The sequence below is a fragment of the Gorilla gorilla genome, chromosome 21 (assembly GCF_029281585.2).
Source record: "Gorilla gorilla gorilla isolate KB3781 chromosome 21, NHGRI_mGorGor1-v2.1_pri, whole genome shotgun sequence".
NCBI lineage: Eukaryota > Metazoa > Chordata > Mammalia > Primates > Hominidae > Gorilla > Gorilla gorilla.
In genome coordinates this window covers 61,182,889-61,204,471 of record NC_073245.2, presented here as the reverse complement: position 1 = coordinate 61,204,471, position 21,583 = coordinate 61,182,889, and the positions used below count along the sequence as shown (strand labels likewise).

The 21,583-nt window shown below is 44.4% G+C and overlaps 1 protein-coding gene across 3 annotated transcripts in view; it reads right to left on the bottom strand.

Annotated features, from left to right (window-relative positions):
• The window catches only part of ARFGEF2 (ARF guanine nucleotide exchange factor 2), a 114,208-nt gene that overhangs the window by 87,540 nt on the left and 5,085 nt on the right, over window positions 1-21,583 (bottom strand). For 2 of the 3 annotated variants that reach the window (XM_031004881.3, XM_031004882.3), the window contains exons 2-3: window positions 8,018-8,048; window positions 7,260-7,383 (exon numbers count right to left, since the gene is read on the bottom strand). The exons of the other annotated variant lie outside the window; for it this stretch is intronic. In XM_031004881.3, coding sequence (XP_030860741.2) covers window positions 7,260-7,383; window positions 8,018-8,048 — 155 coding nt within the window. The remainder of the gene's footprint in view (window positions 1-7,259; window positions 7,384-8,017; window positions 8,049-21,583) is intronic. 3 annotated transcript variants of the gene reach the window in all.

The following is a 21,583-nucleotide window of genomic DNA, read 5'->3' as shown; positions in this document are numbered from 1 at the left end:
AAGCATGACTTCCCCCCTCATCTGTGCAGTGAGACAAGGCCAGGAGAAAGGAGAGTTCCTGTATCCTGTGGATCTTTCTGGTTCTGCTTTCTCATCCTTCTTTGTGACAGACCCTGTTCTGGGCACTGGGGATACAATAGTAAGACAAACGTAATTATTTTTCTTATAGAGTCTATATTCTCCAGGGAGGTGCACCAAAGCTCAAAGTCCTAACTGGGACCTACAGGGCTGTGTGTGACTTGTAGATACTGCCCCCTATCTCCCACTATCCCCCAGGTAAATGTCCCCACCTTGTTCCTTGCTAACGCAATGAGTGGCGGGAAGACGGACAGGGAGGGAGGCCTCTAGGCAGCTGGCCCACTGACACATGAGTCAGGGCTTGCACAGGGACATTCTGCCATGGAGGGGAAGATGATGACAATATAATACACTGTAACAGGCCTTTATAGGACTCACTGCATGAAGGAAAATGCTATGCGGTTGGTTTCTTGGTACAGAATAGGACATACTTAGTAATAAACAGAGGTTGGAGTAAGTAAGCTATATTACAAGCTATCCCACCCACATGAATGAATATATTTGGTACAAATTAAGTCTTCTACCTCACTGGTCTCTTCTGAAGTTGGTTCTATTTACTTTGCCTCAGTGATAGGAATCCAAAGAGTCACCTCTGACCAGAGAAACTGAGGCATGTCTCCAAGGAGGCTTGCACAGAGATGTTCACTATAACCCTGTGTGTGAATGCCTCTGTACAGGGGAGCGAGAGATGGAATGGTGGCATGACACGTCATATGCCAGTCAAAAGAATGCACTAGATCCACATGGAGAGATATAGCTAGAGCCTAATAACAGTGTTGAATGTAAAAAGCTGCAGAGAAACTTGTATAAGTGATATCACTTATTGAAAAAAAAAGAGAAGAAAGAAAATTATACACCTAAACAGGCAATTGGGTTTGGGGCTGGTGGCCCAAGGAACTTCATTTTATCTGTAAAGTTCTAAAAACCTTTTAACAGAGAATGTAGTCATGTACAACTTATATAATTAAAAATTGATTTTTCATTGTGCATTTAAAAAATCAAAAGTTTTCTGGAAATAAGAGCTAAAAGATAATGTTTGTGGTATAAACAGGGCAGCTTAGATTAATGGTTTCCTACAGCCTTCACTGGGATGTAAAAAGAAAATGTTAGAATTTTATTTATATTTTTCCAATTGTCCTGTCAAAGTTGTATTTTTGTATGCTTTACAATATATGTAATTTATTTATTTATTTATTTATATATTTATTTTGAGATGGGGTCTCACTCTGTCACCCAGGCTGGAGTGCAGTGGCACGATCTCTGCTCATTGCAACCTCTGCCTCCCAGGCTCAGGTGATCCTCCCACCTCAGCCTCCTGAGTAGTTGGAACCACAGGCGCATGCCACTATGCCTGGCTAATTTTTTGTATTTTTAGTAGAGGCACCCCATGTTGCCCAGGCTGGTCTTAAACTCCTGAGCTCAGGCAATCCACCTGCCTCGGCCTTCCAAAGTGCTGGGATTACAGGCGTGAGCTACTGCGCCTGGCCATATATATACTTTAATAACAGGAACATGTGTAAATAAAGAGGTTTTTGTAGAAATGAGGTCTCCCTATGTTGAGCTCAAACTCCTGGGCTCAAGCAATCCTTCCACCTTGGCCTCCCAAAGCACTGGGATTATAGGCGTGAACCATCATGCCCAACCCATAACTTTATTTTAATTTTTGGAGGCAGAGTCTCACTCTGTCGCCCAGGCTGGAGTGCAGTGACACAATCCTGGCTCACTGCAACCTCCATCTCCTGGGTTCAAGTGATTCTCCTGCCTCAGCCTCCCAAGTAGCTGGGATTATAGGCACGTGCTACCACACCCAGCTAATTTTTTGTATTTTTAGCAGAGATGGGGTCTCACCATGTTGCCCAAGCTGGTCTTGAACTCCTGAGCTCAGGCAATCTGCCCGTCTCGGCCTCCCAAAGTGCTGGAATTATAGGCGTGAGCTACCGCACCTGGCCCTAACCTATAATTTTAAATTAAAGAAATATGAATATATTGGCAGGATATCCTCAAAAATGGTTTTATTATTCACTTGAGGCCAGGAGTTTGAGACCAGCCTGGGCAACAAAGTAAGACCCCGGTCTCTACAAAAAGTAAAAAAAATAACTAGCTGGGTGTGGCGGCACACACCTGTAGTCCCAGCTACTCGGGAGGCTGAGGTGGGAGGATTACATGAGTCCAGGAGTTTGAGGCTGCAGTGAGCTATGATCAAGCCACTGCACTCTAGTCTGGACGACAGAGTGAGACCCTGTCTCTAAAAAAAAAACAAAAAAACTGGCTGGGCACAGTGGCTCACGCCTGTAATCCTAACACTTTAGGAAGCCAAGGTGGGCTTAAGCTCAGGAGTTCAGGACCAGCCTGGACAACATGGCAAAACCTTGCCTTTACAAAAAATAGAAAAATTAGCCCGTGGTCCCAGCTACTTGGGAGGCTGAGGTGGGAGGATCACCTGAGCCTGGGGAAGTCGGGGTTTTCGGAAGCCTGATCACGCCACTGCACTCCAGCCTAGGTAACAGAATGAAAGGTGTTTCCTTTCTCTAAAAAATACCTATCTTTCTCTAAAAAAATAAAAAAAAAATATATATATATATAAAATTGATATGTGACCAGAAAAACTTGGGGACTACTTAGTAGCTTAGACAAGACTGACCTTAACCCCCCTTACACTGAGCCCTGGCTATGGGGAAGCGTGTAGCAGACCAAATGCTGGAGAAAGGGAAGACAGAATCTTTTTCACCTGGTAGAAGCAAGCCGCAGGGGAAGTCTCCAGGCTTCTCCCAGTGGAGAGGAAGTCTCCAGGCTTCTCCCAGTGGAGAGGAAGTCTCCAGGCTTCTCCCAGTGGAGAGGAAGTCTCCAGGCTTCTCCCAGTGGAGAGGAAGTCTCCAGGCTTCTCCCAGTGGAGAGGAAGCCTGAGCTAACTGTGCTTATGGCAAATCAATCCCAGAAGCACCTTTGCCACTCCTACTGCTGCGCCAAGCTCAAGGAATGGCAGGGCATAGCACTGATGTATCTGCAGCTGGTTTCAATTCTGCCCAAACCAAACTTTACCCCCAGATGCTGGCCTTCCATTTCTAAGACAGAGGTTACCTTGCCCACACTGGGAAAAGCCAGTCAAACAGGCTTGGCAAGGGCAGCCACCATGGGGAAGTACATTTTTTCCATTCAGTAGCCCAGGGAGCACCGAGCCACTTTCTCATGTCATAAAAAGGATGACTCATTTTGTATACTAAACAAAGAAATCCTAGTGTACCTATTACATCTCAGAGAATCTATTACATCTCAGAGAACTTCCATTCCTTTCTGTGTGTTTTTCCTTTTTTTAAAGAGACAGGGTCTTGCTTTGTCACTCAGGCTAGAGTTAGGTGTCACCATCACGGCTCACTGCAGCCTCAACCTCCTGGGCCCAAGCAATTCTCCTGCCTCTGCCTTCTGAGTAACTGGGACTAAAGGTGTGCACCACATGGCCCAGTTAACTTTTTATTTTTACTTTACTTTGTAGAGATGGGGTCTCAATATGTTGCCCAGGCTATTCTCAAATACCTGGCCTCAAGTGATCCTCCTGCCTCAAAGCGCTGGGATTACAGGCGTGAGCCACTGCACCCAGCCAGAACTTCCGTTCTAAAAACAGAGATAACCATACCCCATAAGACTCAGGATTCACAGTGGGTTGAAACAAGGCAGGGTGTGTTTCCGTTTGAAATCATACTCAGATGCAAGGAGTTCCAGAAACAAACGATTTCTGTTATTAAACAGGCCAGAACCACATGGGTACAGTCAAGAGCAGGGGCCAGTTAAGAGCAGCAACCTTTTTCCATAAAGGGCCACATACTAAATGTTTAGGCTCTGCGGGTCATTTGGTCTCCTTTACAGCTACTCCGCTAGGTCACAGTAGCAGGAAGGCAGCCACAGGTAATACATAAACGAATGGGCATAGCTGTTGCTACAGACTGAAAGTTTGCGTCGCCCTAAAATTTGTATGTTGAAGCCTTAAGCCTGCAATGTGATGGTATTAGGAGGCTGGGCCTTTGAGAAATAATCAGGCTTAGATGCAGTCATGAGGGTAGGTCCCTCATGACAGGATTAGTGTCCTCTAAGAAGAAACCAGAAACCTAGCTCTCTCTCCATGGCACGTGAGAACACAGCTGTCTGCAGCCAGAAGGAATGTACCCTCACCAGGAACCAAATCAGCCAGTACCTTGATCTTATACTGCCTAGCTTTCAAAACTGTAAGAAATAAATGCCTGTTGTTGAAGACATCCAGTCTATGATATTCTGTTACACCAACCCAAGCAGACTAAGACAGCTGTGTTCCAATAAAACTTTATTTGCAAAAGCAGACAGTAGGCCAGATTTGGCTCATGGGCCAAAGCTGATGACCCCTGGTTAAGAACACAGACACAGAGTCAAGAAGTCCTAGAAACCCACTGGGTGCAGTGGCTCATGTTTGTAATCCCCAAACTTTGGGAGGCCTAGGCGGGAGGATCACTTGAGCTCAGGAGTTCTAGACCTGCCTGGGCAACTTGGTGAAACCCTGTCTCTACAAAAAATATAAAAATAAAATTATCTGGGTGTGGTTGTGCAAGCCTGTGGTCCCAGCTACTTGAGAGGCTGAGGTGGGAGAATCACTTGAGCCCGGGGAGAATCACTTGACTTTACAGTGAGCCACGATCGCGCCACTGCACTGCAGCCTACCTTGGACTAGGCTGGTCACTTCATTCCCTAAGCCTTGGTTTCCTTGATTCTAAAATGAGGACAAGAGTAAGTACCTCAGAGGGCTGTCGAGGGGACTACACACGGTACGGTGAATGAAGCACACAGGGCCCACTACAGGCTAAGAGCTCAATGCATGTCAGCCACTGTTCTTAGAACGTCAATTACATTATCAGCACTCCCTTCAAAAGAAAACCTTAACATGCGGAGAGAACAACTAAAATTCAAATTCTGCCAAATCTCCTCAGAACACGTTCACAGCAAAAAATATTTTAGGATAGAAGTAGGACTGAAGCCTGCCATTTAACAATTCTTGGCTCACTGTATGTCTCACATAGGACAATCTGTACAGAATTACACTGAATAACAAAATGGCTTTGCATTTGGAAGAGTTGTTTCCGTGAAGAAACTCTCATCAATTCTCAAGTACATGTAACAAAGAAGAGAGATTAATAGAGTAAATATTAGACCAGAGATGCCAAAAATGTGGCATGCTCACTGCCACTTTGCAGTCCTGTGCCTTGGTAGATAAAACCAATCAATCACAGTACTCTTTCTTGAGAAAGCTGTACACCTCTTCAGACACCTCTTCTACACAGCAATCAGAATACAGAATCTGGTCACCATTCCTGTTCTAGAAAGTATTGGCAAGCTGTGGATCACTTCAACATATTTTTAAATTTTATTAAACTTTATTCATTGATGTGGACTGCCCACTGAGGTCAAGAATAAATGTTCTTTGAGCCAGGTGTGGTGGCTCATGCCTATAATCCCAACTACTTGGGAGGCTGAGGCAGGAGGACTGTTTGAGCCCGGGAGTTAGAGGCTCTAGTGAGCTATGATCAAGGCACTGCACTACAGCCTGGGCAACAGAGTGAGACCCTGACTCAAAATAAACAAAAAAGAGAATAAATGTTCTTTGGGGTAATCAGAAACCTAAGGAGTAGGTCCTGAGCAAAAGTACAAGAATGGTGGGCCAGGAATTAAGAAACCCAAGTTATAGTCCTGTTTCTCGTACTACCTGTATATTACTGGACAAGTCACCTTAACTTCTCTACTCTTGCTTCTTCTTCAGTAAAAGGTAATTTATAACAAAGTTACTTGTGACTCTAAATACAGTCAGTCTTCATTATTTGCAGCTATACTTGCAAATGCACCTACTCACTAAAATTTATTTATAAGCCCAAATCAATATGTCTGGGGCTTTTTTGGTCATTTGTAGACATGCACAGAGCAGTAAAAAATTTGAAATCACTTGATGTTCATGTTCCTGAGGTCAAACAAGGCAACACTATGCCTCCTTGTTTCACTCTCCTACTGAAAACAAGTATCTTTTTAGTGGTGTAGTTAGTGCTGTGTTTTTTGCATTTTGGTGCTTTTTGTTAGTGATTTTGCTGTTTACAATGGACCCCGAGGGTGTGCTGATGTGCTTTCCAGTGTTCCTAACAGCAAGAAGGTGGTGATGTGCCTCACAGAGAAATTATGTGTGTTAGATAAGCTTTGTTCAGGCATGTGTTATAGCACCGTGGCCCCTGAGTTCAATGTTAATGCATCAACAATAGATATTAGATAGTCTATTTAAATAGAAACACATGAAGACTAAAGGCTTGCAGGAACCTAACCCTGTAGTTCCTCTAGGAACAAAGATTCAATGTTTGCTAACTCAGTATGGGAGGTGACTTTATAGCACATAACTACCAAAAACAACATATTCAACTGTCTCTATTTCTCTACTTGATATGAATTTTAATGCCATTAAGAAAGAGGCTTTTGAGACCAGCTTGACCAAAATAGTGAAACCCCATCTGTACTAAAAATACAAAAAATTAGCCGGGCGTGGTGGCAGGTGCATGTAATCTCAGCTACTCGGGAGGCTGAGGCAGGAGAATCCCTTGAACCCGAGAAGCAGACGTTGCAGTGAGCTGAGGTCGTGCCATTGCACTCCAGTCTGGGCAACAAGAGCAAACCTCCATCTCCAAAAAAAAAAAAAAAAGAAACAAGTAAGAAAGAAAGGCTGAGCCAGGAGTGTGGTGGCTCATGCCTATAAACCCAGCACTTTGGAAAGCCAAGGTGGTAGGACTGCTTGAGGCCAGAAGTGTAAGACCAGCCTGGGCAACTTAGCAAGACTGCATCTCTACAAAATGGAAAAAATAAGAAAGAGGCTGTATAAAAATGCCTTATGTGCCCATGTGTGTCAAATATTCCAATTAATGCTAAAGGTTTCATTTAGGAAAACATACACAAGACATGAACAAATAAGATATTTCTAGGGGGAAAAATTTCTGGTTTTAGCTAAAGAGCTCACACCTTTCTCTTTTCCCTCCCTCATGAGATCTCCAAAAAGAATACGTTAAACTGCTCCTTTCTGCATCGCCTCTGACAGCACTGAGTGCCAGGGTGGTCCTCAGCATAGTTCTGTGTAAGGACCAACTGTGGCTTGGAGAGAACCCCCTTGACAACACGAAGTTTAAACATGGTACCTGCAAGCAGTCAAGGGATGTGCTGACTACCCTTGGGGACTTGGACTGGCAAGCTAGCTCGAATGGAAGAAAATACTTGTCAGCTTCAATGAAGTTTGCCTTTGGTGGTGCAGCAGTGCCAAGCCTAGGAGAAAAGCAAGAGAGGGTCGGGAGAAGAAATGAATTTTCTACACCTTACTCTAACTTCCCATTCCATCTGCAACCATTTAATTTAAAGTGCCTGCAAACTATATCCTGGGGCTAGGCATTAAAAGTTGAACACATGCATTAGCAAAAACACCACTGAAGTGCCACATGCAGAGAGCAAGTTCTCTGATTGGCATGCTGAATTAACAACATCCTGGACTGAATCCTGGTGGCAGCCACCCCAGAGCTATATCTCTGAAATGTGACTAACGGCCTTCCTTACTATGAAGATCAAGAGTAGCCACTCATGGTGCAAGCTGTCCTCATGCCTAAGGAAGCAGGCCATACAAGAGACAAGGGCTTTGCCTGTTCTGTTAAGAAAAGATATAACAGCATTACCTCGATCTTGATCCTTCCTTCCAAGTATACAAGTACTGAGGCAGTAGCCTGTGAACCTAGCATCAGTTCAAATATACATAGAGTTGTGCCGTGTGCCTAGCACCATGCTTGCAGAGTGTGTGCCACCCCTGAGGATTAGAAATATGAGAAACCAAGCAGAGAAAGGGGCTCCCCCAGTTGCTACCTACTCCCTTCATGCCATATCTCAGCAAGGAGGTAGTGCTATAGCTTACCTCTGCTTTTCTATTTCTGCTTTAATTTCATCTGGTAAGGAAGGAAGAAAAAACACATTAGGAAAATGCAACATTTATGTAAAGGAAAACTTTACTAAAAGATATTTGGAGACCACTGAAAAGATTGTTAATGAGATGTTTAAATACAAAAATGCTGATATGAAGTGAAAGAAATAATTGTAACAGCAATAATAACAGCTAACACTTACATGGAGTGACTGGCTAGGCATTACTGTAAGTGTTTTAGCTCATTTAGCCCTCACAACGATCCTATGAGGTCCATACTCTTATTATATCCATCTCATTTAGAGGAGGATTTCTCAGCCTTGGCACCACTGACATTTGGGGATGAAGAATTCTTTGTTATGAGGCTGCCCTGTGCACTCTAGGATGTTTAGTAGCATCCCTGTCCTCCATCCACTGGATACCAGGAGCACCCCTGACCCCTCTGCCATCTTGAAAACCAAAAACGTCTGTAGACATTGCCAAGTGTCTCCTGAGCAAAACTGCTCTTGATGAGAAGCAATGATTTTGATGAGGAAACCAAGGCACAGGAGGTTAGGTAACTTGGCTACTGTTGCACATCAAGAACTAGGGAGCCAGAATTTGAACCGAGGCTTTCTGGCTCTACAGCCACGTTCTTACCTGTTTCTTGTTCTGCAGAATGCATGTTCATGACAGTTAGCTGACACAATAACATGGTAATATCACAACATCTCAACTGTGTGCAAATATGCATAGAAGACTGGAAACCAATATAACAAAGTATTGAAACCAATAAAATATTGAAAGTTGTCTAAGTAGTGGGATGATGATTTTTTCTTTTTTCACATTTTCTATGATAAGCATACATACTTAATCAGCACTTTTTAAAACAATTATAATGAAATATACATAACCTAAAATTTACCATCTTAACCATCTTTTAAGTTTACAGTTGAATGGCATTAAGTACATTCACATTGTGCTAAGGCACGTGTGACTTTTTTGAATTAAAATTAATTTTAAAATCTTAACCACAGAGGTTGCACTACCCTTGGCAGGGTTATAGGAATAAAATGTCATTTTTCAGAAATCACAATGTCAGAGATAGTCTTATTTCCAGGAAAACAAGGTTTTGTGCCATTAAAACAACAAAACACCCTGTCTAAATACACAGAATTCCCCCACATCCACTCAGTTGAGTGTATTTCTACATGTTAGACCCACAAACTCACATATTATCAAATCAGGCTTGGGAAGGAGGTTTGTCCTCAATACCATGTATTCAGCTCATCTCCAAAAGGCCAGCCTCCTTTACACAATCTCTAGAGAGCCAGTAGTGTGGATATGGCACTAGTTATTCTAGCAACCCCAGGACACGGTACTGAAGGCTGCAAATTTCCTTTTCTTAGGTAACTCCATTCTAGACTCAACTTGAAGATGTGAAAACCAAGTAAACTGACTCACTGGAAGTAGCAATTTCTAATCTTCAAGCCCGACTTTGTATATCTTATTACACACATAAGAAAACAGAAGAGAAATGCCCAAATGACTACTAGCAACCATTCTGCTCATGGACCATAAGGGTTGTGACACACAGGGTCAGAGAGCTGTGTGGCATGGATCTTGCCCCTCAGGGAAAAGAATTCACCAAGGAAATGCTCCAGCTTCCACTAGAAGAGGCCCATGAAGTTGTGGGTGATCCAGCCCATGAGGCTGGCAGCCAAGCTATCAGCTTTTAGAAACCTGTATCTATAATGCCAAGGCTCTGCTTGGGTGACAAGATATGTCACTGTGACATGCCAGAGGGGTGCTGCTGCCCAAACTCAAATGTAAGTTTTCCTTCCAATCACCATTACCTTGTTAGAGTCAAGTTTAAGTCCTAAACCTATCTAAAGCAATGAGGTCTTTGCTAGCGTTGGTGCTGGCCTGTGAGCTCTAAAACAATCTGTTTTGAAATGCCATTATAGGCCAGGCGTGGTGGCTCATGCCTGTAATCCCAGCATTTTGGGAGGCCGAGGCAGGCAGATCACGAGGTCAGGAGTTTGAGACCAGCCTGACCAACATGGTGAAACCCCATCTCTACTAAAAATATGAAAATTAGCAGGGCGTGGTACCACACACCTGTAACCCCAGCTACTCAGGAGGCTGAGGCAGGAGAATCGCTTGAACCCGGGAAGCAGTAATTGCAGTGAGCCGAGATGGTGCCACTGCACTTCAGCCTGGGTGACATAGTGAGGCTGTCTCAAAAAAAAAAAAAAAAAAAAAACCATAAAACAAACCAAACACAAAAGTTACACCAACTACAAAGGCCCATGGAGGCCAGACGGGAAATGTCAAGAAAAAACACGGTGGGTGTAAGATCAAAGAAAGACAGGACCCCCTCTCCACCCAGTACAGGAAGGGGTGCGGCAGCTCCTCAGCTCCAGCTGACTGGAATCTTTAGAGTCCCTCAGCTCACAGGTGCTAGTTGTTCTGATTTTTCCAGAGGTCGAAATCCAGATTTTAAGTGAAACCTCTGATTGTAATTCAAACACCTTCAATTGTTTTAAAATTATGTTAAATAGAAAAAATAAGATCTGGTGTTCGTTAGATCAGTAGGATGACTACAGTTAACATTAACCAACTGTACATTTCAAAATAGCTAGGAAAGAATAATTCAAATGTTCCTAATATAAAGAAAAAATAAATATTTAAAGTGATGGATATCCCAGCTACCCTGATTTGACTATATGAAAGCATCCAATTATCAATGCACCTCAAAAATATGTACAGCTATATGTATCAATAAAAATATATTTTAAAAATATTATGGCTTAAATAAGACTGGTTTGCAAGCTGCCTAGCCCTGAGGCTACCGGTTTGCCAATTTTGCTTTAAGGGATGGAGAAGAGCCGAGGAGAAAGTGCTTCAGTGGCTGCAGAAAAGTAGCTGCAGGGGCTAAAAGTGGCTTTTAAGGACTGTGACCAGTGCTATGAGGACAAAACATCAAGTTTTCTATAAGCGAAATGTTGTCCAGCCAAAGAACAAAGAACTAAGGAGCCAGAGGACTGAAGTTCAAGGCCAAACTCCATTATAAATTTTATAGATGAAAATCAAGATCCACAGAGGTTACAAGTTATTAAGTACTGGAGATGGGACTTAAACCCAGAACATCAGGCTCCAGAGTCTGTGTTCTCCTGGATACCTCAACTCTCGAACAAGCATATGGAATTACTCTGTAAACTATAAATGCAGAAGAGTTTAAATGTGTGGTGTTCCTAGCACTGACACTAACCATGAAAGCTACAACCATGGTTCAAAACACTGGTGTTTTACCGCTCTGTGAACCCATCCAGCTGGGAAGGCTAGTTTACAAGCCTTCTGAAATCTCCAAAGTCCGTTTCTGGCCTGGCATGACCACAGCAAAGGTAAAACCTGGTTTTGGAATGGGAATGAGCAAGGGTTGACAGGACTGGCAGCAGCAGCAGTGCAGGGCACAGGGACCGAAGAGAGCAGCCCTCTCCTGTGACCAGGAAAGAGTTGCTACCTGGAAGAGTAACTGCAGAAACCCAAGAAACTCCAGTTGCAAATCCTATGTTCACAGATTTTCTTTGGTTTTCTAAATTTACCCTTAAGTATTCCCACAAGAATTAGGAATTGCTGCACTTTCTAAACTACTCTTTGTTGAAGAAAAAAAAATCTTGAGGCCAGTCCCAGTGGCTCACGCCTGTAATCCCAGCACTTTGGGAGGCTGAGGCAGGCAGATCAGTTTAAGCTCAGGAGCTCAGACCAGCCTGAGCAACATGGTAAAAAGACTTGGAGTCCATCTAATAAAAAAGAAATAAAGAAAGAAAGACACTCTTGAAAAGTCTTCTCCACTAGGCCCAGTAGGGGCCCAGATGATAACGGCATCTTTGTAAGGGATGGGAGGAAGCCCATGGAGGGGCTGGGAGAGGGCGGCCTGACTCAACTTTTCTTCGGACAGATCACTCTGGCTGCTGTGAGGATAAAGAGGAAGGTGGCCAGGACAGAAGCAGGGAAACCAATCAGGAAGTTACTGCTAATAATCCAGCCTAGCAGCAATGGGGTCTTAGAGCAGGACAGAGCCTGTGCAGGTGGAGAGAAGGCACAGTCTGAAGCACACCAGCACCTTTTGTTTTTGTTTTGGAGACAGAGTCTCACCCTCTCACCCAGGCTGGAAATGCTCAAATAGCAGTAGTCTCATATGGCCCAACCTAAAAGATGGGTTCTTGATATATCTGAATAATGCAATCTTTTTTTTTTTCCATTAAAAGAGGGAAGAACAATCCCAACAAAAAGTGGGCGATGGATATGAACAGACACTTCTCAAAAGAAGACATTTATGTGGCCAAAAAACATATGAAAAACAGCTCATCATCTCTGGTCATTAGAGAAACGTAAATCAAGGCCCGATGTGGTGGCTCATGCCTGTAATCCCAGCACTTTGGGAGGCCAAGGCAGGCAGATCACCTGAGGTCGGGAGTTCAAGACCAGCCTGGCCAACACAGAGAAACCCCATCTCTACTAAAAATATAAAAAAATTAGCTGGGCATGGTGGTGCACGCCTGTAGTCCCAGCTACTCAGGAGGCTGAGGCAGGAGAACCGCTTGAACCCTGGAGGCAAAGGGCGCAGTGAGCTGAGATCGTGCCAATGCACTCCAGCCTGGGCAACAAGAGGAAAACTCCGTCTCAAAAAAAAAAAAAAGAGAAATGCAAATCAAAACCACAACGAGATACCATCTCACGCCAGTTAGAATGGCAATCATTAACAAGTCAGGAAACAACAGATGCTGGAGAGGATGTGGAGAAATAGGAACGCTTTTACACTGTTGGTGGGAGTGTAAATTAGTTCAACCATTGTGGAAGACAGTGTGGCGATTCCTCAAGGATCTAGAATGAGGAATACCATTTGACCCAGCAATCCCATCACTGGGTATATACCCAAAGGATTATAAATCATTATACTATAAAGACACATGCACATGTATGTTTACTGCAGCACTATTCACAATAGCAAAGACTTGGAACCAACCCAAATGCCCATTAATGATAGACTGGATAAAGAAAAGGTGGCACATATACACCATGGACTACTATGCAACCATAAAAAAGAATGAGTTCATGTCCTTTGCAGGGACATGGATGAGGCTGGAAGCCATCATTCTCAGCAAACTAACATAGGAACAGAAAACCAAACACCACATGTTCTCACTCATAAGTGGGAGCTGAACAATGAGAACACATGGACACAGGGAGGCACACATCACACACCAGGGCCTGTTGAGGGGTGGGAGGCAAGGGGAAGGAAGAGCATTAGGACAAATACCTAATGCATGCTGGGCTGAAAACCCAGATGATGGGTTGATGGGTGCAGCAAACCACCATGGCACACGTATACCTATGTAACAAACCTGCTTGTTCTGCACATGTATCCCAGAAGTTAAAAGTGTAATAATTTTTTTTTAAAACGGAGGGAGAAAAAGGAACAGGGAAAAAGTGTGTGTGGCAAGGTGCCTCACAGATAGCATGGCACAGCCTGATATGGCAGAAAGAAAAGATACAGGTGTGAGACAGAGCTGGGTTCAAGTCCTGGCACAGACATCTATTAGCTGAATGATGCCAGATGGGTTATTGGGTTATTAAACTTCCCTGAATCTTCTTTTTTTTTTTTTGAGATGAAGTCCCACTCTGTTGCCCAGGCTGGAGTGCAGTGGCGCCATCTTGGCTCACTGCAACCTCCGCCTCCTGGGTTCAAGAGATTCTCCTGCCTCAGCCTCCCAAATAGCTGGGACTACAGGCACGTGCCACCATGCCCGGTTAATTTTTATATTTTTAGTAGAGACAGGGTTTCGCCATGTTGGCCAGGCAGTTCTTGAACTCCTGACCCCAGGTGACACACCCGCCTCAGCCTTCCAAAGTGCTGGGATTACAGGCATGAGCCACCGCACCCGGCCAACTTCCCTGAATCTTGATTTCCTATTCTAAAAAATAGGAGTGATAAAAAACAGCCCCACATGCTCCAGAGACCATAACTAGGCACCAAGAGTGCAGATAATTCTCTTGACACCACCATGAGAGAGGTCTTGGTGGTGACTAAGGCGGCAGCTGGCACACAGCAGGTGGTCAATAAATGTCAGTTCTCTTGCTCTTATTTTAAAACAAGTCAGTATTAAAGCAAAATCTCTAGTGGGATCTCCGTGGGATCAAGCAATGCCAAGGGAAAAGGAGAATGAGTGGAACCCTAATAATAATAATGATGATAGCTGACTCACTGATTGCCTCCTAGTGGCAGGTGCTCATTCAGTCCTCACCACAACCCAGGGAGGCAGGAACACTCTAATCATCCATAACTGTTTTACAGGTGAGGAATCTGAGCACAGGGAGGTTAAGCCATCTGCCCACGTCACAGCCAGAAGTGCTACTCTGCAGTCAGGATCCACGCCCAGGCAGTCTGTTGGAGGGCCAGCACTCCTGAGCCACTCGATGACAGAAGGAGGACGGTGCAGGAAGAGGGGCATACGGCACAGCATACCTGCTCCACTTTATTGCTCCACATCTTAACAGGCATTGCCTTCCCAACTGCCAATGGGGCAATTAGCAACAATTTCCAGGCTGGAAATGAGGGAGACTGGAGCAGGGTGGGGCAGCTGCAGCTGAAAAGCCGCGCTGTCTTTGTGGGAAATCCTTTCTGGATGTTACCGCTTGGGTCACACCTCCATTCACCAGCACCTCTGACACTGGCTCGCATTCTCTCTTCCACTCCCAAGGCAAGTCCAACAATCACCATCACCAACCTCAAACCCAGCACTGCCCAACAATCCCATCAGTGGCCAATGCCCCCAGATCCCACAGTAACCCTTCCACACTCCTCAGACATCTATCTGTCGCAGGCTTCCCCCACAGAAACCAACGCTGCCCCTAAATTCCTTTAGCTCCCAGTCACCTGCCACATCCTCCTCCACTCCAAGCCAGCCTGGTGAGGCTGGTCACACTGACTCTTGTCCCTATATGGAACTGGGGCACTTCCAGCTCCTTCCTCTTCTCTCCTTCCAGCTGACCCTCTCAATTGCTCCCAGTAGAACCTGTCTTTGTTCTGTCAAACCTTGAGATGGCCAACCTCTCGGCTTTCCTTTTTCCTCATTTTCCAGGGTACATCCCATCAGCAGGACTATTATCAGATGACACGCAATCAATAGCCTGGACTCTCTCTGACCTTTAGTCTTAACTTCTGGCAAAATCCCAAACTTAGATTGTACTAGCGTCCCCTTTTCACCTGTCTCTGCCTAAGCAGACCTCTGACAACAGGGCAGGTTGGCAGGCCTACAGAGCCCCAATTACCCACCACGAATGAAACCTGAAATGCTGCCCAGTAATTTGGTCACCTCTCACTCTCCACGATGGCTACTGCACATTTCTCCACCCTCAACGGCCCAACTCTCCCCTCCCAATCATCGCTGTTCTGCTGCCGTCCTCTTTACTCACAACCAATGGAGTGGCCTCCTACTTCACTCAGAAATTAGAAGTGGGCACAAGGAGACTCCCTCAGCTTGCTGTTAGCAAACCTACAACCTGACCCACTTCGGGCCTACTCTCTGCTCTCTCCTGCTATAAGGGAGTGGGTGTCCAACCCCTCCACCTCTGTCATCTCCCATCACTATCCGCCTTCTCAGGAACTTCACACTATCCGTAATATCTAGAACCTGATCCCTTCTTACCACACTAGGCCACCACTATCACCCTAGGCCAAGCAACTGTTATCTCCCACCTGGGCCATCACAATGGTCTTGTAACTGGTCTCCATGCTTCAGCAATTATCCTCCCTTCCACCCCACAGCTTTTCTCAACAGCAGCCAGAGGGATGCCCTCAAAATGTAACTCAGATCACAACACTCCTTTGCTCAAAATGCTCCAGTAGCTTTCCATCCCACTCCGCATAAAATTAAAACTCTCGATCCTGGCCTCCAAACCTCTATGTGATCTGGCCCCTGCTATCCCTCTGCTCTCACCTTCTACCACCCTGGCCCTGGCCTACTTGCTCGAACACACCAAGCACATTTCTGCCCCAGGGCCTTTGCATGAGCTATTCCTGCTCCTGGGAATGCCCTCCCTCCCCCCAGATATCTCCATGGCTCACCCCCTCACTTCCTTCAGATCTCTGCTCTGATGTCCTCTTCAGGGGACTTCCTCAGCACCTAATACTGCCACCCCCTTGTCACCCTGTATCTCCTTACCTGCTTTGTTCTCTCACTTTACTAATTCATTTTTTTAGTCTTTTTTCATAGTATTTATCACCCTTGACATATTATATATCAGTTCATTTACTATCTGCCTTCCCCAGTAGAACATAAACTCTATGACAACAGACACTTTGCCTGTTCTGTTCACTGCTGAATTCCCAAGTACTGAGAATTCTTCAGCACAGAGTGGCAGGCACTCAACATTTGTTGAAAAAATGAAACACTGTCCTTTCTTCTTTCTGCATTACCAAACCTCTCCTTGAACTGGCTCCCTCCCCAATGACATTTAAACAAGTTCAAATCTCTTCTACCTTAAAAAAAGGAAAAAACAAAATACTTTTAACATCCACATCTCCCTCCTCCCACAGCCAACCTTCGGGAAAGAGTTGTCTATGTTCACCGTCTGTTTCCTCACCTCCCACGCCAGTCTGGCTTTCACCTCCATCATGCCACCAAAACAGCTCAAGCTAAGGCCACCAATGACCCACATGTCTCTAAATCTGATGGGCATTTTTCCAGTCTTTACCTGACTTGACCTCTCTGTAGCATTTCACCTTACTGACCTCACTCTCAAATTTTCTCGACTTCGGGCTTCATAACCACATATTTTCCTCATCTTTCCTCCGCTTCTTACCCATCTCTGCTCTATTTCATCTGCAGACTCAGCCTCCTCTGCCCAGCCAGAAAAGGCCTGGAGGGTTCTCAGGCCCAGGCCTCCTGCCTCTCCCTCTGTATACCGTCTCACCAGGCTTCCCATTCCCACCTAGACTCTGCTGACTCCCAAATTCCTATCTTAAGCCCAGACCTCTCTTATGAACATCAGGCTCATACAACTGGCCACTTCCCATTTCACATGTCCAACTGAATGCTCAAAGGCAGACCAAACTCCACACATCCAAGTCCCAACTCAGATCAACTTCCTCCCTCCACCCCTCCATGTAGTCCTCTTCCCACATTCCCATCTTAAAAAATAGGCACCATCCACCCAGCTGGGTGAGTCAGAAATCGGAGAGTCAAGCTTATCAATCCTCTTTCCCATGCTCTTACTCGCTCCATCACAAGGTTTTGTTGGCTTCATCTTCTAACCAGGTTGGAAATTCATTTTCTTTGCTCTATTTCTACTGTCACCACTGGTCCAGGCCACCAATATGTCTCACCTGAACAATGGTAACTGCCTGCGATGGTTTGAATGTCCCTACCAAAACTCTGCTGCAAATTAATTGCCACTGTGATGGTGTAAGAGTGGAGCCCTTAAGAAGTGATTAGGTCACGAGGGCTCTGCCCTCATGAATGGACTAATACGTTACTGCATGAGTGCGCTCCTGATAAAAAGATGAGTTCAACCCCCATTTCCTCTCTCGCCTTCCGCCATAGGATGACCCTGGCCAGATGTTAGTGCCATGCTCTTGGACTGTGAGCCAAATAAACTTCTGTTCTTTATAAATCGCCCAGTGAGTAGCATTCTGTTAAAGCAGCACAAAATGGACTAAGACAGTCTCTTCATTGGTTCCTTGGCAATCCCTCTGGTCTTCCCCTAAGACGTTCTGAACACAGTGGTCCAAATGATTTTTCCAAAATAATACACCTGGTCATCCTATCACCTGCTTCCTGGTTTAAAACTCTTCAGTGTCATCTCACTGCCTTTGACCTAAAAAATAAAACTCCTAACCATGACCTCCAGGCCTTGCATGTTGGGGTCTTGGCCTACCTCTCCCACTCCCATTCCATCTCCACTCTCTTTGCTCAAGTACAATGTTCCAACTACACACTGGCCTCTTTCAGTTTCCCCAACAACCGTTTTCCTCTCCGCCATAGAGCCTTCACTCAGGTTGTTCCCTCTGCTGAAATGCCTCCTGCCCCCAACTACTTAATTCTCACTCATCATTAATTCTCAATGAATGAGTGAGACTTCCTCAGGGAAGTCTTCCCTCACCCCACTGTTCACTGCCCTGGCAGAACCAGGTTTCTTTCCTTCAGTACTTCTCGGGTTGTTATTATGACCTAGAGGCCATATCCTCTGAACAATGCCCATCTACCCCATTCAACTGCAAACTCCTTCAGAACATGGTCCTTGTTTGTTTTGATCCCTCTGCATCATGACACCAGGGGTGACACCCAAATAAATATCTTCTGAATAAACGTTGGGTCTGGTTTAGTCAACAGGCAAAAGGGCTATATTCAGAACAACAAATATACACTGACCACTCCCTAGGACGGAAGGAAAACTTAAGAATTTTGTGTCCTAGCACAAGAAGGCTGTTCTCCTCACAAAGGTATAAAACCTAATAAAATATCAAGCCAGAAGGCTTGTTTACACCCAAGACACTAAACAGAAATGAGCTTCTCATTGGAAAATTTCAGAAATGAATCAGCAAATGCAAAACTATTTTTTCTAGGATAACCTTGCTGGAAAGAAAGTCAAGTATTTTCCTGGCAGGCCCCCTAAGCCTGGTGAAACTGGCAAGAGCTAAACACAGCTCTGAGCTATTTATATAGGACACTCCATGTTCTTGCTGATTAAGTACACATTTTCACAAGTTCACTCTTTTTCATGAAGAATGGTCTTACTGTTTTCCCTAGCACTGCTTTCAGACTCTCCTCTGAGATTTACAAGTACAGGACAGAGCTCTAAATTCATTCTATCCAACCACTGCTTCACTCATGTTGGAGACTTACAAAAAGGTCTATAAACCAACTAATAGGGGAGGTAGAGAAAGGCAAGCATTCAGTTCCTTTTCCTTTAAAGACTGCAACACCGGCTGGGTGCGGTGGCTCATGCCTGTAATCCCAGCACTTTAGGAGGCTGAGGCGGGCAGATCACGAGGTCAGGAGATCGAAACCATCCTGGCTAACATGGTGAAACCCCGTCTCTACTAAAAATACAAAAAATTAGCTGGGTGTGGTGGCGGGTGCCTGTGGTCCCAGCTACTTGGGAGGCTGAGGCAGGAGAATGGCGTGAACCCAGGAGGCGGAGCTTGCAGTGAGCCGAGATCGTGCCACTGCACTCCAGCCTGGGCGACAGAGCGAGACTGGCTCAAAAAAAAAAAGATTGCAACACCAATGCCTCTGAATTTCAGCAGGTCATCTGTTAGGTGCCAGGTACTGTGCCAGTTACTTACTGCACTAGTCATTTAACCTTTGCAATAATCCTGTGACAAAGGTATTATTATCTTTATCACCTTGGGAAACTGCGGCCCAAAGAGGGATCACTGGACTATCAATAAGCAAATCAAACTTTCAAACTCTCAATCAACTCTCTGCCAATCCTACATATAAATGCTTTTCAATAATCAACAACAATCCAGTTTTTCGATGCTGCTTCCAGACAGATAACCTCCTCCTGAAGAATCCACAGTGGTTTTCAACAAAAAGTAATCTTCCAGGGTCCTGAGTCCTGTTATTTCTCAAAATTTTTATGATACATAGCACTTATAAACAAAATGTCTCATCAAAACACTAGAATTTGCTAAAATTAAAGGCTTTATTCTGCATTTCAATTTAAAGTCTTATTTGTTATGTCAATTTATTTATTTATTTTTTAATTTTTTTTTTTTGAGACGGAGTCTCGCTCTGTTGCCCAGGCTGGAGTGCAGTGGCGCCATCTTGGCTCACTGCAACCTCCACCTCCCAGGTTCAAGCGATTCTCCTGCCTCAGCCTCCCAAGTAGCTGGGATTACGGGTGTGCGCCACCACGCCCAGCTAATTTTTGTATTTTAGTACAGATGGGGTTTCGCCATTTTGGCCAGGCTAGTCTTGAACCCCTGGCCTCAACTGAGCCGCCCGCCTCGACCTCCCAAAGTACTGAGATTACAGGCGTGAGCCACCATGCCCCGCCATGTTACGTCAATTTAGAGATTTTTTTATATTTTTCAAGTTTCACAGTAATCCTCATGATGAGAATAGTTTTTCTGAACACATCAAAATTAGAATAAAAGGATCATATGGAAGAAAAAGCAATTTATGTATCATATGGACACACAGATGTCCATATGATAAATGCCCATTTGTATGTCTTACACACATTCATATACAACTAAGATTTAGGAATATACTTCCTTAACTGGATCCCTTAACAATATTTAAAGTTAAAATCTTTTCTACCTTTAAATAAACAAACAACTCCCAGGAGCCACTCCTTCTTCCTCTTTACAACACAACCAAACTTTGGGAGAGTTGACTATGCTCACCATCTGTTTCCTCACCTCCCACGCCTCGACCCATGCCAGTCTGGCTTTCACCTCCATCACAGCATCAAAAAAGCTCAAGCTAAGGTCACCAATGACCCATCCACAACCTAAATCTTGTATATTAAACAGAGGAGCAAATCTAAGAATGGATGTTATGATCTATGTGAAGCTACATCATGTGCTGCAGCTACGTTTCCCCACGCAGCTGTGTGGATATGGATGGGCAAGTTGCTCTCTTCCTTAGCCTTGGTTTCCCATTGCCTGCTGTACCCAAAGAAACGAATCACAATCCAGAATTAATAACAGGTCACAACTCCAGAATTAATAAGAGGGAGTTTACTGCTGATGAAGAGATATCATCAATTAGAAAAACTGATTAACTCCAGCCCAGACAACAGAGAAACCCCGTCTCTACTAAAAACAGAAAAATTAGCCAGGTGGGTGGTACGCCCCTGTAGTCCTAGCTACTTGGGAGGCTGAAATGGGAGGATCACCTGAGCCAGGGATGGAGAGGTTGCAGTGACCTGAGATCGCACCCCACCACTGCACTCCAGCCTGGGCCACAGAGCAAGATCCTGTCTCAAAAAAAAAAAAAAAAAAACAAAAAAACTGAATAACTCAAATGAAGCTTATGTGTAGCCAGCTCTTTACTCTCATTTCCTTCTTTCCATTAGCCCCTAATTAAAGTAAACCTAGTACATATGTAGTAAAAACCTGAAGAAAAGAGCTGTGATCTTTTTGACTCAAGGCCTTCAAATATACCTCAAAATTCAGCTATAGAACATACAGTCTCTTTCCTGAAACTCCACTGCGGTATACTGATAGTTTTAAAGACTCTACTGAGTATTTTATACATAACAACTTTCATATGGAGAAGCAAGAAAACATGGTAGTAATAGTTAAGATCTTGGACTATGGAGCCAGATTGCCTGTGTTTATACCCTGGTTCCATCACTTACTGAGTTACCCCGGCCAACTTAACTTCTCTGGGACTCAGTGGGAATGATGATAATAGTGAGAACTAAATTGCATGAAAAGCCCACTTTACTGTGCCTGGAACTCAGAAATGCTTAGTACATAGGAGATATAATACAACATGTGATCTTTAAAAGTCATTCAATTTCATATGAAAATATGTATGTTTACTATTCTTTTTA